General features: G+C 41.5%; 1 protein-coding gene across 1 annotated transcript in view; it reads left to right on the top strand.

The window, feature by feature from the left end:
* Csmd1 (CUB and Sushi multiple domains 1) overlaps window positions 1–18,825 on the top strand; it is a 1,274,530-nt gene that overhangs the window by 893,503 nt on the left and 362,202 nt on the right. Inside the window, 1 exon segment of the mRNA XM_059244994.1 lies at window positions 17,206–17,318. Coding sequence (XP_059100977.1) covers window positions 17,206–17,318 — 113 coding nt within the window.

Below are 18,825 nucleotides of genomic sequence, written 5' to 3'. Positions count from 1 at the left end.
TATTATTCAGCTTTATAGAAAAAGCTAATCACAAAATTTGTAGGAAAATTGACAGTCATAGCATGTATAATATCAAGCAAGGTCACATACTCTCAGGTTAAAAAAAAAACACATATTCCCATAATATATTAGATCTAGCCAGTAATATGTAAATATGTAAACAAGTATACATATGGGTATAATACAAGATGTAGAAAAGAGAACAAGAAAGGCTAACTATTAGGGAATTAGGAAGAACTAACTGCAGGTGATAAACATGAGTTATGATTATATATTGATAATAATATTTGCCAAGTGGCTGGACCAAAAATTCCAATTTTGGCTTTTTTTGCCTTTAAAAGCACAGAATTCTCTAGGGTGACACTGGGCACCTGTATTGTTGGCATGATTTTAGCTAGCATCCTGTGTTGTATATAATTATCTACACACAGATAGTGAGTATATGTGGGCTGGTAATCCAAGATGGAGTTTCTGATTCAATACTACTTCCTGCCTCTGTGACCCTGAGGGAAGTCATTTTACCTCTGTGTCCCTCTGTTTTCATGGCTACAAAATATATACAATAAACTTAGATAATAAATGTAAACTACATGTGAAATGGTTTAATTGTTACCATAACATCTGATTTTTAAAAGGACACCACTCAAATAAATGAGAATGGTTTTTAAATAAATGCAAAAGTTAAAATATAAATGCAGTAAGGAAATGCCTTAGAACATCCCATGGGTTGCTATTAAGGATCTAAGCTCACACTCTCATTTTTTAAAGGCTTTTTGTTGTTAAGAAAGCAATGGTAAACCGTATGTTACAATGACATAAGTGTTATTAGGACCTCTTCATAATAGCTCAGATCTATAAATGAAAATCTAAATGGCCGACTGAATCAAACTGAGGTGCCCTCTGGGAAACATAATGTAACAAGGAGCAAAGCACATTTAATCAGCTGAAGCAGAGGAAGAAGAGCCATGGAGATACTTCCTTAGTATCTGGTCCTGAGTTACAGAGAAGGGAGATACTAGGGCCTCCCCTGGCTTCTGGAGCAAGCAGGCAAATCCAGATTAAACACCAACAGCCCAACTTGAGTAAGTATGTGCTATGCATTATTCTCAGCATGGGCTTTATAATCCATTAGGACAAATGACAGATGCACTAAGACCCTTTAAATAGTAGGCAGTCTATAAACTCACAAAAGCTCCTGTTGCGGATTTCCAACCACACTAAACTTGGCTCCCTGTATGCTGGGCTGGGACTGAGTGCATTGGGCCCATTATCTCACTGGTCCTCCTCTTGGGTGACAGGTGGGTTCTACTCAGAACTTGGAAGATATTTAGGAAGGGAAATGAAATAATAAGGAGAGGGCACATTCTAAATGTGGTTTTTAGAGCTCTGATTTCTGTTCATAGATTTTATTTTCTCAAACTTTGTAACACAAAGCAAAATCCCCAAGGGTTCAGGGATTCATCTGTCACACCAGTCTTCCCAAAAGAAGGGTGAATTTTCTCAGAGTATTTGTATAGCATGGCAAACTCAAAAGAAAATGAAATAACTAACTTAACAGATCTCTGCTGAGCTCTTTTTGAGAATATATATTGACAATTTCCTCAAAATTAAATTGCAAACCGGCGAGAGGAGATATTGCTTTACCTGGCCCCGCTCTAGCTGGCAGTAACAGGAGATTGCATTAACTTGGATGTCCTGAGGATTGTGAGACAGGATATGGCTCTTTAAATGTCCACCCCTCTGTGGGGATGAAGGAATCCGTGTGCAAGTAGCAGCCTCCATACAGCTAGACATTTGGATTAGATAATAAGGAAATGAGTTGATCCCCAGAGAAGCTTCACCCTGTCTTCCACCTCCTTCTAGTTAGAGCCCCTGCCTTGCTGTGGCTATAATTGGCATCTCCCTGCTGGCCTGAGATGAAAGGATTCATTCTTTTTATATTCAAAGAAAACCAGGCACCAGGGGTATGGCTCAAGCCCAGGAGGCATAAGGCCTTGTGGCCAATCCCCAGCACACCTAAAAGAAGGAGAAAGAGAATGGAGGAAAGAGAAAAAGAGGGAGTGTAAGAAAATAAGAAAGAAAAGGATTCTCCTAGGCCAGATGTGCCAGTCAGTTATCTTTGATATGATCCCTTCATGATGGAGGACATGGGCAAGTTCTGTTAAGAGTAAAGACAGAAAAATGTCAATTTAAATGTTGTCCAAAAAATTTTCACTTTTCATATTTATAAGTCATGATTAGAAATCAAGACAATTAGCACTGAAGGAATGTGGCCTGTGGCTCATGTGATCCAAAGCTCACATCCATGATATTCAAATTAGTAGCTTCCAGGTCCCTGGAGTTCTTCCAGGACAGTCTGATCTTATAAGAGGGCTGCTCTGTACTCAAAGTTGGTCCATTATTAGCTTTTATTTCTCTGCCTCTTGTCTTTAAGAAAAATAATTTTTCAAGCATAAAAAGTTGGTACATGACTTGGCAGGAAAAAGAAAAAGTAACTGTGGTCCTGAGTTAGAGGAGTAATTCCCTTACTGCAGTAATTATAAGTGACTATCTCTATAAATATCAACCCCAACAGCAGTAAGACAGCTTCCAATTGTGTCTTATATAATAGGAAACATATTTCCTTGTGGGTACATTTATTGATTTGTTTTAGTCTTGAATGCAATAGGTATCAAGAAATCTACATACCTAAGCATTCATGTGGGTTGGTTTCAGTTATTACTCACATCTAAGTACAACTGGCTGCACTATCCAGTCCCCTAAAGCTTATGCTATGTTTGCCTGTTATTGCCAAGTACGTGTGTGTGTGTGTGTGTGTGTGTGTGTGTGTGTGTGTGTGTGTGTCCATGGAGGCCAGGTTGATGTTGCATATCTTCATCTATTGCTCTCCACCTTAGTCTCTGAGACAGGATCCCTCACTGAGCTCAGAGCTTGGCTGGCCAGTGAGCTCCAGGGATCCCCCTGCCTCTCTCTCCATCTCCACTATTCTTACAGGTGTGAAACACCACTCCTGGCAGCTTTTATGTGGGTGCTGTTGGTCCAAACTCAGCTTCTGATGCTTGTATGGCAGACACTTTACAGAACCATCTCTTAGCTCTTCCTTCTAAAATCCTACCCTCCTTTCTCTCTCCCCAATCACCCCTAAACCCTGACAGCTACTGTCTTGCACTATCTCGAAAAACGCTGTCACGGCATGGTCATAGTCATTTTAGCATCCTGCAGTGTATAATGTTTTATGATCCTTTCCTCCTGGTTTTGTGTGCTTCTAATGGGGACATACCACAACTTCTTTAGTATTGACTCACTAACAAATACCTGGAGTGTTTCCTGTTTTGATGACTGCTATAAAGGATGTGATGAATGTTTCTGTAAAGAATGGTGTGTACACATAAACTTTTGTTTCTTTAAAACACACACACATACATACCCATAAATGTGATTTCTGGCCCATGCACTACTTGCTAGCTCAGTGTTCTGAGACACTTCAGGCAGTTTCCCAGAGTGGCACTGCCAGTCCACCTACCTTCTTACTGGCATGCTCAGCCGTCCAGTTTCTTCACTTCCATTTGCATTTGGAGTCCTCACCTTTTGTCCTGCTTAGTGGGTGTGTGGTTCTGTCTCTGTTGTGTTTAGATTGCATTGTTCTCTGGTCATGCTGATTATTTCCTCTGCTTCTTCAACACCTGTGCTTCCTCTCTTGCAGGGTACCCACCATGCTTTTTCATATCTTCTAATCGGATTTTATATTTTACTTGAGAGTTCCTTGGGTGTTCATGGAGTTAGTTCTCAGTAGAACAGAAGCTTCATATGGCCTTATCTCTCACCCATCTTTTTAGCTTATGTTTTTCTTATGAATTGTCTCAGAGTAAAGGCTTTGTATTGAGAGGGCCAATGGAGGGACATGAAGTCCAGCTCTTTGGGGGTAAAGTGTATGGACTTCCTAGCTCTGGAGCTTGGGGGTGCATGAATTGTGATTCCCTAAGTGAAGATAGCTTTGCATTTTCTCTTTAGGCTATTTTCAAATTTAAAATCATTTTTGTGGGATATATAAGACATGAGTACAAATTCTGCCTTAACTTCTGCATGTCTGTTTTTTTCTGCACTTTATTAAAGGGCTACCTTTCTTCCTTTCACTGATTCTGTTTGTGTCTTTGTCAAAAACCGGGTGTGCATGATCGTAGGAGTTTGTTCTGGGGCTTCTCCTTCTTTATCATCAATCTGTGTATCTAGTTCTCTACCAGAACCACAAAGGAGAAGTTACTTTTCTGTTGCTGTGATAAAATATCATGACCCAAGTGCCTTAAGCAAGAAAAGGATTTATTTTAGTTCAGTTTTCTGGATGTATAGACTAGTCATGGTCGGGAAGACATGGGATGGCATCGGGGGCAGGAAGCTGGCTGGTAACATTTCATCTGCCTCCAGTAAGCAAAGAGAACAAACAGGAAACAGGAGGAGGCTATGAAACACCAGAACCTGCCCCACAGTAGGGTACTTCCTCCGGCAAGGTTGTATCCCCTAAAACTTCTATAACTTCCCAAACAGCAGCACCAACTGGGAAACCAAGGTTCACAGGCATTAGCCAACAAGGGACAGTCTCGTTTCAAACCACCACAAGATACTTAGCAAGTAGAGGTATTAATTTCAGTGGTATTACTGTTGTTCTCTTTTCCAAGAGTGTTTTGCTGTCCTGGGGCTGTTCTCTATCTAATAGGCTTGAGAGTAGCTGTGTACATTGTACTAAACCTTTCTGAAATTGAGGTAGACACGGCTAATTTACAACTTGGAGCGAACTGGTGTGCTTCCTGTGTGAAATCTCCCAGTTCCTGTGCATGGAGTTCCATCATGTGTTTTGGTGTCATCTGATGACTGTGTATTTTCCCTTCCTTAATTATTCAATTAGCAGATTGGACATGTTGGTCTGTTCATGTCCAGACAGCAAGTTCTGATTTATAATCCAGTGTAAACTTCCTCTGTGATGCTGCATTCATTTACCCGGTATTTGGTTGAAGATACTTTGTGGGTATTAGTTAGGAGTTTCCTATAGCTTGAGTTTTCCTGCCTGGCCCACAGTTAGGGCAAATCTCTCTCACCTGCCAGTCCCACAGACGCTCAAACCCGACCAAGTAAACACAGAGACTTATATTGGTTACAAACTGTATGGCCGTGGCAGGCTTCTTGCTAACTGTTCTTACAGCTTAAATTAATCCATTTCTGTAAATCTATACCTTGCCACATGGTTCGTGGCTTACCGGGCATCTTCACATGCTGTTTGTCATCGGCATCTTCACATGCTGTTTGTCATCGCGGAGGCTGGCAGTGTCTCTCTGACTCAGCCTTCCACTTCCCAGCTTTATTCTCCTCCTCCCCCCTTGTCCCGCCTATACTTCCTGCCTAGCCAATGGCCAATCAGTGTTTTATTTATTGACCAATCAGCAACACATTTGCCATACAGAACATCCCACAGCAGTTTCCCCTCACTCATCTTCCTCTGTCTTGTATCAGATTCAGCCTAGCTTCATTACTAAATGAGCTGCAATGCATGCATGCTGTTGCTTGAAGGAAGAGTTAATGAACAGCGTTAGGATTCTGGTGTAAAAGATCTAGCAAAGCCACCTGGGCCTGGGGGCTTTAGAGAGGGAAAATTCTGGCTTAGAGTCAGATTCTTTAAGGGTTAGAAAGTTTCTCAGACTGCCACTGCCTCTTGACAGAGTTTTAATACTTTGTAGATCCTGTGGAACTTAACAATATTCATAAGTCTGTTGGGTTTATGTGCCCACATTTCTCTGCATTCATCGCTTTGGCAATAGTCTTGGAATGTGTGGACATCCCCATCTCTTCATTCCTGATGCTGGTTTCACCTTGCCTCATCCCTGCCAGGTTTCATATGGATTGAGCAGTAAAACCTGTTTTTATAAGAAGCATGTCTGGTTCATTTACTCCTCTTGTTTCTCTGTCACCATTCTGTGACATCTGTTGCCATCATGCCCATGTGCCTGCCTCCCTCGGGTCCACTTTCCCTTGTTTCTCACAGGGACTTCAGTGCTGTTTCTAACCTTTTCCTTGTATCTAACAACCATGTTTAATGTAGAAATTTCCTCTGCTCTGTTTTAATTGTTTCCTTCCTATTTTATGTTGGGTCTTGCATTTAATCAGTTCTAGTGAGTTTTTTTGCTTGTGTTGTTTTGTTTATTTGTTTACATTTCCATTTGCAAATTCTACTTTAAATCATGGATAATCCATTTTTGTATGTTTGCAGATTTTTCCTATCACATTTATGTTAATGACTTCTAGTTTGATTCCATCTTGGTCACAGGACACATTCTATATGATTTCTGCCCTTGGCTAGCCAGGTACTCCTAAATTGTCCATGCAGCTTCAAACCCACAGCAATCTCAGGCTTCATAAGGCACCATCACACTAGCTTCTAACCACATAAAGTTGAAGGTATAATTAATATGGGGCTATACCACATTATAATTTGCCTTCTGTGTAGCTTTTCCTAATTCTTGACTCTTGATTTTGTCCTTAACTCCCTGCACAGGTGTAGCTGGAGTTTTCTCTAGTCCCACCCAGGTCCACAGCGACTCATACCCAAATAAACACACAGAGGCTTATATTAATTAAAACTGTATGGTGTAATGGCTCAGGCTTCTTGCTAGCTAGATCTTACATCTTAAATTAACCCATTTCTATAAATCTATACCTTGCCATGTGGCTTGTGGCTTACCAGTATCTTTACATCTTGCTTCTCCTGCTGGTGGCAGCTGGCTGATTCAGCCTTCCTATACTTCTTCAGCCTCCCTATAGCTGCCTGGCTACTGTCCAATCAGCATTTTTTTTTTATTAACCAATCAGATCAACACATTCACAGCATACAGAGCAATATCCACAGCACACAGGTTATTGATGGGTTTGTCATTATTGTTTTGAAATCTACCATCTTCTGTTGCTAGTGTCATGAAGTTGTTCTTTGTAATACCATGATGGGTGTGATGGGTATTCAACACATGATCTGTGGTAGTCTACATTTTATTTCCTGCTAGCAAGTTTCTACAAATTTGATGGGTTGCAGAAATCCATAGTCTCTTAGTTCTAGAAGTTAGAGGCTCATAGTGGAGTTCCCTGGGCCAGCATCGCTGTGAGCTAGGCTATCCATGGAGGTTCTGGGAAGAACCCATTTGTCCTCTTCATACTCTGATGGTTGCAGCAGGTCTGGGTTCTTATCTTTATTGCTGTGTCCATGCTCACCTGGCCTCCACCCTCTAATGTCTCCAGCTGCTCATCCCTTATCCAGTAATTTTACATGTCATTTGCAGCCTACCTGGACCTAAGCTGTTTACTGAGTTAGATCCTGGACATTAACACTATCAAGCACTGGTACAAAGGTTTGAGGCATGGGTGTGAGTGAAGCTGTCATTCACCTCTGCAGCTGGGGTCAACAGTAAAATGTCAAGGGACTCTGGAAAACTCACTATCCCCCAGATCTTTTTGTCCATCTACTAGATCGACAAGCCAGTATTGTAAATACCAAGCTGATCTTTAAGGTGTAGTTTAATTATTAAACATGATTCACAGAACTCATGATGAAGAGATGAGACCATATTGTATGTAGCCATCTTTCCACTCCATCCCTGGTTCCTTCTCAATCTGGAAGCTTCCAGCTCCCTTCTGCTACCATTTTCTTCTTCCTAAAAAGTTTTCCAGAAAAATTTTAAGAGCAGGTCAGCTACCTACCCTTAATTTGTTGTGGCAAACTTTGGTCTGAGAATTTTACTCATTTTAAAGGATCCCCTAAGCTATGAAGAGTGGTCTGGAATACAGTACTTGTAATTGGCACTTTAGTTTCTGGTCTCTGAGGTCCCAGATGGGAATCTGTTGTCATCCACATCACAGGTCCCTTCTTGTCTTCAAGGTTTCCCCTTTCTTTTGTTTTCAAAAATAAATTATATTTGTCTTCTAGTGGATTTGCCGTTATTGAGTTTACGTCAGTTCTGGGATTTATAGTATGTGTTTCTTACCAAATCTGATAAATTTCATGTCAAAAGTTACTTGTTGTAATACTCTGTCAACTTCTCTTTCTTTGCTCCAGACCCCACTTTGTCAGCTCCACCCCTGTGCCATGCACCTTGTTCCCATCTCCGTTCGCCTTGCTGTTGACTCCTCCCTGTAAATTACACTTGCTGAGCAAGTTTTATTTTCATTTGTTGCATAGGTTTACTTCTACTCTTCCTCCAGATTTTGTTGGAAAACAACTTGCATTTCTTTGCTAAGATGTCCTCTTCTATGTTCCACATATTTACAGAGAATTTGTAAAGGCCGTACATTGTTTCTTGAATGTGTGTGCTTTGATTCCCCACTGCCCAGCTCCCAGCTCCCATTCACTTCAGTAGTCAGTGGATCCTGTCTGCTCATTCAAGTTGTGATTTTCTCATGTCCTTGTTTGAGGATTGCGTCCTGGAGATCTTTTCCATCTGGTTAGGATGTGCCAAGGACTGGCTGAGTCCTTCATTTCAGAAGGTGAGCCTTCTGCATCAGCGCTGGGCTTGGCCTCTTGCTGTGGCTGGTCCCCCGAACAACTTTAATTATCACTGTCATAATTCTTTGCTTGGAGGGCAGGCACTCTCTGACGGTGCTGGGGAATGGACCACATGGTCTCTCAAAGCTTGCTATAATGACCCAATGGGGTGGGGAACAGTCAGTCTTTGTGATCTCCCTGATAGTGTCGCACACCTAACCCTCACCTTTGCCTGATTCTGCTGAAGGAGGCCTCAAGCTCACTTTGAAGATAGGTTGTCCCCTGGCCAGGCTGTCTGTGGGAACATCTGCCTTGATTGTTCTTCCCTGTGCAAATGGAGCCTTGAGAGCTAGGGACATGGCTCAGTCAGGGAAGTGATTGCCTTGAAAGAGTGAGGACCAGAGCTTGAGCCCAAAAGTCCATAGAAAAAGTCAGGTATGATGATATACCATTTTGACCTGATGTTGGAGAGTAGGAAACAGGCTGATCACTAGGGCTTGCTGCCTAGATAGTCTAGCTGAACTGGTAAGATTCAGGCCAATGAGAAACCCGGCCTTACGAAACAAGGTGATTTGCTCCTGAGGGACAATACCTGTGATTGACCACTGGCCTTACACACATACACACACACACACACACACACACACACACACACACACTTTAAAAAAAATAAAATGGAAAGTGGGATTTTTGTAGCCATAGGGAAGGAGATCTTAGCTGCCTTCTGTCGGGGACTTTATAGTCTATACATATACTGGTACCAGCATTTGTCTTGGGAGGAATGAGCTGGTCTTGACTATTTGCTGCCAGGCCAGGGATAGCTAAATAGGCTCTAGGTGTCTTTGTGTTTGAGGGAACCTACAGAACACCTCAAATTCAACTGTTGGCTTGTTTGGGACCATAGCTCAGCTTGCTTTGCTCCTTTTTGTAGACCTGCCTTCTGTCTCCCTCCTGGACTGTTTCTAGGACTTTAACTTTATTACACACACACACACACACACACACACACACACACACACACACTTGGGGGGAGCACAAAAGAAGATCTTCATGACAGGAGGGTTGGTCAGCCACATCCTATAGCCTGGCTATACTAAGTAGAAAAATTGAGAAATTGGCATCCTCTGTGGTCTCCATCAACTTTTTATCCCTTTGACCTGTGAGATCAAGAGGTTTGGATTTGATATTTTTAGATGGCTTATGTGGTCATTGTGATGAGGGTTAGGGAATTGGAAGGAGAGACTGGCAGTGATTGGTGTAACTCATCATCCTTCCCCTGCCATCGGACTGCACATGATTGATTAGTGTAACTTATCACCCTTCCCATGCCATCTGACTTGAATAGATCCCAGCCCAGTGATCTCTCTGTCACACTTGTGTGAGAATCACATGCCAATCAAATTAACAAACCGCAGTCCATTCCAGCATCACAAGAATGCCTCTGGGGAGCATCAGGACTCTCTCTCTCTCTCTCGCATGAGTCATTCCTCATTATAGCATTACATATGACATATTCTCTAAAACCTACCCACTTGGTTAGTTTTCAGAGTCATTTTGATTTCCATATTAGAGTCTCATCCCTCCCCACTCATCCAGCTCGTGTAGTGGTACATGTCACACATAACCAATCATTCTGAGTGGCAGGATCCCATGTTCATGATAGATGGACTGAGTCATAGCTCACTTCATTTCTCCTCAGTGCTGACACTATCATCTGCATGAATAAGTATGAATTGGAATAGAGACTTACCTAAGTAAAGAGTTTAGAGTTCTTCCCCCTTTATTTGCTGAGTAACTAAATAGTCTCCTACTTCTATGTGACTCTAGCCTTTTGTGCCAGGATGACCCTTAATGTGTTGATAATTTGCTCCATCTCTGAGTTGACTGTTTTGCGCCTGGATAAAATAAGACATACCTTGTGTTTTCTGCTGGGAATCTGCACCTCACACTGCATGGACCCCATAGATGCCCATGGCCCCACAAATCTCACTATTTAAATCATATATGCATGCTAGCCTCTCAAAAAGTTCATAAACCACACGTGCATGAAGAATTGTAAAGACTGCTAAGGGGTTCAGGTGTGGGTCACTTTTTATCTTGGAGTCAGCACTTCCTTCTCCATGGCCTAATTTATAATTAAAATCAGTGTATTAAAGTTTAGTTCCGCTTTCCCTCCAGGTACTCTCTGGAGGAGAGCAGGTATGATATATAGCAGGTGCTGCTATAGAACATCAATGTCATGTCTTGACAGATGTATGGCATGATCAGGTTCCCCCCGACCCCCCCCCCGCGCACGCTCACTTTGAGCTATTTAAAACTAGCATAGAGTAGAACAGAAATGTCATGTGCCTAAATCTGTAATATTAACATAGGTGCAGACCTATGTCACCTTCACCTGAGTCAAGGTAGGGAGCAGTTCCTTTGCCACCAAGACACGACTGTGTCCCTGCATCTGTCCCTGTTCTGTCACAGGCCTGGGTTTATCCCAACCCCTACTCAACCTACCATAGCATTGTCCTTTTGAGACTGTCACATAAATGGAACTACATTCTTAGTTGCTTTTGAGAGTTCAAGTCAGGTGAAAACTGGTTCAACCATTTTCAAAAAGATGTGAGCAGGTTCATGGAAAGGCAAAGCGGCATCGATTATGAGAGCAACCTCACCTTGGAGGAATAAACTCCTGCGTGAACATCTTGGCTGCTCTGACTGTAACTATCGAAAATTAGGAGAAACATAAATATCCTCCAGCAGAGAAGTGGGCCAATTTGTGGTACGCTGGTTAAGAGGGTGGCTGCTTAGCACCTCAAATAACAGCTAAGGAGCTATTGGTGTACCATCTCAACAGGCTTTCCTGGGGATGGCTGTGAGTGAAGGAGTCAAGTCTGACTTTCACCCACCCTTCCCTGTCAAATGTAAGATGCTGAATTCTTCAGCAGGAGCAGAGGGGAGACATCCTCAGAAACTGTTTGATCCTCTCTCATTCTCTCCTTCTCCTCTGTTTTAATACCAAGGTGGATGCTGGGGCTTCAGTCTTAGCTGGGATGAGAGACCAGAGGAAAAGGAATCACATTGTCCAGGGAGGTTAAATGCCATGAAATTCCCCCAGTCACAAAGGAGACTAGCCTCTGCTCCAGGGACCTGGGCATTACATGTTTGACTACAATGTGCTGAAACCGGGAGGCTGATGAATAAGTGTGTACATGTATTTATATACTTATCTTTTCAGTATAAGAAAAAACAAATATTAGAGCCAGTTTGTGGCTCTGTGTAGAGCCCTTGGCTAGCACACCAGTGGCCCTGGCTTCCGTCTCCAGCACAGCAAAAAAAAACAGTAAGCCAGTATTGTGAGAGAGGACCCGGGGTTGAAATTACGGGGAAGCACAGAGAGTCTGGCAGTTTCAATAGTGGACCCCTGTTTTAGCTCTCAGGTGAGGTTTAATTAGGATGATTTTATTCTTAACTTTAATGAAGACACAGGATTCATTATCATTGGTTTGTTCAAAACTGTGACTGCTAAAAAGAAAATGTTTCCAAAATGTGTCTTCTCATTCACGTTCAAGTATTCTAACAAAGCTAACAACTGGTTTAATTTTGGTTTCAAATGATTGTAAAAATAAATAAATACACAAACAAATAAATCCTATCTCAAATGCCCAAACAGCTGCAAGGAAACTGTGGGCTTGCTTGTGTCAAAAAGCGCTCTCTCTCTCTCTCTCTCTCTCTCTCTCTCTCTCTCTCTCTCTCTGCTATCAAACTAAATTAAGTTTATAAATCTCAAAGAGATACTCAAAGACAATATTTTCTTTTGTTTTAAACTAGTTTTAACCACTTTAAACTTGGAAACATTACATAAAATATTTTTGAGTTTTTCAACTGGTTTATAAAGTTAATTAACATTCAACTAATTAATACAAAAAGAATTAATTGTGATAAAGTGTGATTGCAACTCTTTTCGCATGCATGCCAATCAAATAATTTGGAAGCTTAAAATAAATTCTACAATGGGCCTGACTACAGGAAAGGGATTTGACATTTGATTGAGTGAGCTGTGTGAGGAGCTGCCAGTCTGCTTGCCTATTCAGTGTTTTTTTTGAGAGAATTCACAGAGTAAGACTGTATTAAAATCAAGTGCAGTGGGCAAATAAAAGAAATTCAAATATGCATCTCAGGGTGTGCCTGAAGTAGTTAGTTACTTTGGAAGTATGTGTCTTTGCAATGAGTGTGGATTTTCTACATGATAATTTTGTTTTTAACAACTTAAATTAAATGCCTGGCAAGAAAGTAACCAGAGAAGGGGATAACTGAGGAGAGACCCCAGTGGGCTGCTAAGGGATGGCCTCTGTTCAACACAAGCCATAGCAAAGGAAGGGGACAGTGTCTGGGAGGCTGACGGGCACCATTGTCAGGAAGTCCTCCTTGGCCTCACCTTCTTCAACTGGAAGCTTCCTGCTATCAGTGGAAACTCAGGAGACTGGAGGCACAAACTTCCAGCCTTCATCATTGCCATTGTTTCCCTCATTTTCCTGAGGAAGAAAGTGCCAGCTCAGAGCAGGGAGTAAAGAGCAAGAAAGAACATGAGGAGAAAGCAGATACCACAGGAAATAATTAGAAGAAACTGAAAAAGAGACATGGATCTCAGCCCGGGTAAAGGGATACTAGTGGACTGAGACCAATAAGCTAATAAAGGGCCTGCTGTGTGAATGAGAACACTGAAGTTTAGACACTCAGAACCCACGGACATGCTGGGTGGGTGCATGGCCTGCCTATCATGCTAGACATGGAAAGCAACAGAGTCAGAGGATCCCTAGAGTAACTTGACGAGTGAGACTAGCCAAATTAAGTGATGGGTTTGATTGAGAAACGCTGCCACAAAGAATGAGGGAGAAGGATGATTCCTGACATCCAATCTTAGACTTCCACATGTACTCATACATGTGTGCATGTATGTCCAAACACATGCAAACATGGATCTAGACATATGCACATACTGGATTTGTCAAATGAGGGAGGAAGCTGAGGGATTTCAGAGACCAGTAGAATGGACCAACACCAGATGTCTGGTCTAGTAAAACACAAGACACCCAACAGCACTTGTCTCTAGTAAGTTGGGGCATCAATTCCATAGGGAGCACAATGACCAGGATTGTGTGTGCTCAGAACTCAGACATTCATTTTAAAGCATAACATGGTGGGTATAAGCTAGGGTAGTTGCTTCACTGTTTACCTCTGAAATATCACTGTTAACTCTCACTGAGAACAGCAACAAATTCTGGATAGACAGCAAAGAAGGCAAAGATTGGCAATGAGGGGTCACTGCGTTGAAAGAATAAGGAACCATGAGACATCTTACATTATATGATATCCATATGAAGCTGAAACTTCCCATGGGAGAGATACAGTAGCCCATGCATTGTCATAGAAAGGCCGATGAGCATGGAGTGATATCAGAGGTGAAAGGGCTTGATGCCAGCAAAGAATTGCTATGAGCAAAGACCAGAAAAGCAGAGCCACCATTTACTGCAGAGTGATGTGGGTACCATTTCTGATACCTGTGGTCACTGCAGGAACCCTGGATGCTCAGTTTGGGATGTTTACATTAACTTTAGGATACAGCAGCACTGTCTTTTCTTTCTTCTCTCTGCTCCTATACAAAGCAGTGCCTTTGAGATTAGATATGATCTTCCTGTTGCATATTCACATGGTCTTGGGAATGACCACCTGCGGAATGAAAACAGGAAGAAAATAAAAATGAACTAAGCAAGTGGAAAAGGAGCAGCTAGAGCCCTCCCTCCTCTAAATGCAGCAGCCTTGACTGGTTGAGAACAGCTGCAGAGCTGAGTATATGGTGATGTACAAGAAGACCTCATGAAGCATAATACGAAATGGAAGGCACATGAGATTTTTTCAAAGACAAACAGGGCAGGGGAGATGTTTTCCTCCCATTCTGCAAACTTTCCCCTTCAAGGGCATTTTCTGATTCTTGGTCAAACATAATCCTTTGCTCAGTGAAAGTTTTTGGGGAGACAAAGGATGTTTCTAATCCTGCAATAGAGAGACAAAGGTAGATCAGCAAGTGCATTAGAAAGGGGCACAGGAATGGAAGGTCTTCTTAAACAGAGTGTATAGGAAGCAGAGAAGGCTTTGCCATACCACTAGTGATCAGCCACAGGTAAATGCGAAACCCTTGAGAGATCATTATGTAATTGGCAGAGGAACTAAAATATACACTGGCCACACTAAATCTCCACCGGGATACCAAGAATCTTCATGCTCAGATACTGCGGATGGGAATGTAAATGGAATGCTCGGTCTAGAATCTTGAAGACAGAAATTGCAATTATAGAAATACAGAAATCAGAACATACAAATTGCATTCTCAGGAATTTATATCAGTAACATGAAGAGTTATACTGTGGAAAAACCTGCATATCCATTATACTAGCTTTATGGGTCATCTACCAAGCAGATGAGCATTTTAGCAGGCCATGATGTATCCACACTGTGGAGTCTCACTCAACAATGGGAAGGGAGGAACTGATGGTATACAAATCATATGACTGATCTGGGGAATGAAGTCAAGTGGACAAGATCAATTCTAAAACAAACTGTGGTCTCACTTATAATAGCATAATGAGTGAATTTGGAGCTAGAGAAAAACTTCATAGTTGCCAGTGATGAGTGGTGAGGGGGGATGTGATGAGTCGTTGAAGATGAACTGTGGGGAATTTCTCTGTTATTGACTACAGCCTGGATTCCCAAGACTACACGTGTGTTGTAGAGAGTTACACACACACACACACACACACACACACACACACACACACACAACCACAGAGAGAGAGACAGAGATGGCACAGAGACAGAGAGACAGTGCTTCCCAAGACAGGTAGGTCATCCATCCAGGCTGAGACAGTACTTTATAGATCTGTAAAATCTTAGCATTGGAGGAGATGAGAAAAAATACACGTGGCTCTTTGTGTTACTTCTGTCAGCTTTATTAATATGATATTTTACTAGGAAAAAAGTAAAAATACTAGCATTAATCACCTTCACCCTGTATATATCCAAAGATGAATTCTAAGCAGAAATTAAAATAATGAAGCTCATGAGTACTTTTCCCTCAGGTCTGCTTAGCAAAGTATTTTACAAAGTCTTATTTCACTTACAGGAGGCTTAGGAAGGCAGATACAGCTGTAGATGTTTTGGCAAAGCAAGAGGGAAGAGGAGGGAGCAGAGAGGGGCCCAGGAGGCAGCCTCTTTGGGGGACCTGCAGGCTGGCTCCCTTTCTAAGGAGTCACAGAGCTAGGCAATTGTGATCTATGTGCTATTTGGCTGATTACACTTCAACAAAATGCATGCACAGAAAAGCAAACAAATCTCTCTTACAATCAAACAAGCAAACACAAAAGAACAATCTCCCAGCAAAGACAAATCTTCAGACATACGTGTGTAGCAAGCATACATCGCTCACCGGAACACGCTCCTTTTCCAACCTGAGTGTAACGCAGCCTGAGTTACTTGGCATGTAATGACTGCCGTTCATCTTCCTTTGAAGAAGCAGGTTTTCGAGGCCGTCTGCGAGGAGAATGTTGGGTTGATAGACGGATGCTATGATTGATGGTGCAAATCATGTGTTCACATTCCCGAAACCACTTTGCTGAAAGCAAAGCTTCCTATTTGATTAGGGACATTTGTTTTGGTTGAATTGATTTCTTTCCTGTACTTTTCCTGTTTCAACATGCTATTCTGTCGGCATGGTGAGTTCAGTCAATGGATTTGGTGTTTCTTTTCACTGGCTGACAGCGCAGGCGATGTGACTGGTTTGTGAATGCACGCTGAATGCTTCTTGGAAACTGCCTGGTAGTTTGATCTGGATGTTCATTAAGCTCTGTAACATCTATTTCAACTACATACACTGTTCTTTTCAATATCATTAAAATGTGTGATTACCTTTAATACATCTTAAAAGAGATTTTGTGTGCAAGGTACATAATTCTAGACTAGATGGAGTAATGAGTCAGTAGGGTTTCTCATCTTGCAGAGGTTTGCCTTTGATGGTGTCATACAATAAACTAGTGAGCCACAGGGATCGTCTCCCTGCCACGTAGTACAGCTGGCTCTTTACATTTTTCAGGTTTGTATAGATTTATCCCTGTAAATATTGTACCTAGGGAGCATGTCAGTTCCAATAAATGGAATGGTCTTTTTTAAAGTTTATTTTATTTTATGTGTATGGTTGTTTTTCTTGTGTGTATATGTGTGCACCACATGTGTGCCAGAAAAGACTACCAGGTCCTCTGGAATTGGAGTTTCAGATATTTTTGAGCTACCATGTGGGTACTTGGAACGGAAACTTGGCCTTCTGTAAGATCAATAACCACTGAGCAATATCTCTAGTCCCCTCTAGCTGATTTATTAAAATGAAAAAAAAAAAACTATTTGTTTACAGTGATTGGAAAGTTACCAAAAATGCCAGTAATGATAATATTTAAATATTTATATGAGTGGCAAGCAAGTTGTTACAGAGTTTTGAAAGAGAATCTGCTACAGAGGTGTGTGTGTGTGTGTGTGTGTGTGTGTGTGTGTGTGTGTGTGTGTGTTGACTGTTCCAGTAGCAAGACCCTGCTCTGAGGAAAAGTCACTGTATTTGTAGCCAGTGGTAAAAGTCTGATCCTTTCCCTCCTGTGCAGGCTCACAGGCTCCAGTGTTCCTGACCTCATCGTGAGCATGAGCAATCAGATGTGGCTCCACCTCCAGTCAGATGATAGCATCGGCTCACCAGGGTTTAAGGCTGTGTACCAAGGTAGGCCTGAATCACCATAGTGTTTAAATGGAAGGCTTCTAAGAGTGAAGAGACCATTCTGTACACGACAGAGATAAATGAAAAAAGCATGTTGGAACATTGCTCATGAATGAAATTAGTGCTCTGTAACTGATTTAGAGCCTGGCCTATCTCTGAAACAAGACTTCATGGCATGGCATTATCATGTCAAAATATAAAACAACAGGAAATAAAAACTTTAGTTGTGAAAAATGGGTAGACTTGTGGATCTCTTGGCAATATCATTTTGATCATTATCTGAAACTTTTCCTTACTATATCTGATACTGCAAAGTTGAAAGTAAAATGAACAATATATTTATCTTGCTATGATTTGTATTTTTGAGGATACTTGTGAGCTAACCCATGTATTTGTGATGAGTGTCTGTTATTTTCTGTGTTGATGAATGGTGCTAGAACTTTGGTAGTCATAAAGAACTGATGGTGTTGCCGTTGGCTCCTGAATCCTAACAGCATGTGACTTTCTCCTGCCAGAGAGGTGGCTGGCCCTGTGGCCTCTGACCACTTGACTCTGAACCTGTTAGATCTCATTGACCTGCTCCTATTTGAGATTCTCCACTTATTGTCTATTGTGGTGATATTTTATTTGTGCTGAAATGTGGTGATATTTTATTTGTATGTCAATAAATAAAGCATGCCTGGAGATCAAGGGGGAAAGGCCAGTCATTTTTAAGCAATTCTTGACTGTTTATACTGTATATACTTATTGTATATACTTTTTCTTGTATTTGTTATAACTTTTTTTTATTTTAAACAAAAAAGGGAAATGTGGTTGATATATTGTACACACAAATAAACTTATCTGGGGGTCAGAGAACAGAACAGCCACAATATTAAACATAGAGATTAGGTAGTGATAGCATACTCCTCTAATCCTAGCATTCCGGAGGCAGAGATCCATGTGGATCTCTGTGAGTTCAAAGCCACACTGGAAACAGCCAGGCATGGTGACACACACCTTTAATCCCAGGAAGTGATGGCAGGAAACAGAAAGTATATAAGGTGTGAGGATCAGGAACTAGAGCCTTTTTAAGCTTTTAGCTTTTAGCAGCAGTTCAGCTGAGGTCCATTTGGATGAAGATTCAGAGGCTTCCAGTTTGAGGAAACAAGATTAGCTGAGAAGTTGGCAAGGTGAGGTTGGATGTGGCTTGTTCTGTTTCTCTGATTATTCACTGTTCACCCCAATACCTGGCTCTGTTTTTTTTTTAATTTTTAATTTTTATTTATTTTTAATTAATTAATTTATTTTTCTATTATCAGCTTGATACAGTATAAATTCTTCTCTTAATAGAGAAATGTTTCATTGAGGCTTGTTCAGTAATTAAGTAAAACCAAAACTTATTATAAGCCACAGTCATCCTAGGGTCCCCCATGCTATATATATATATATTAGCCTCCATGGTTTTGTGGGTTGTAGTCTGATTGTGCTTTGCTTTATATCTAGAATCCACTTATGAGTGAGTACATAC

Source organism: Peromyscus eremicus, chromosome 17 (genome assembly GCF_949786415.1).
Source record: "Peromyscus eremicus chromosome 17, PerEre_H2_v1, whole genome shotgun sequence".
Classification (NCBI taxonomy): domain Eukaryota; kingdom Metazoa; phylum Chordata; class Mammalia; order Rodentia; family Cricetidae; genus Peromyscus; species Peromyscus eremicus.
Note: the sequence above shows the minus strand (reverse complement) of the source record. Positions and strands in the feature narration are given on the sequence as shown.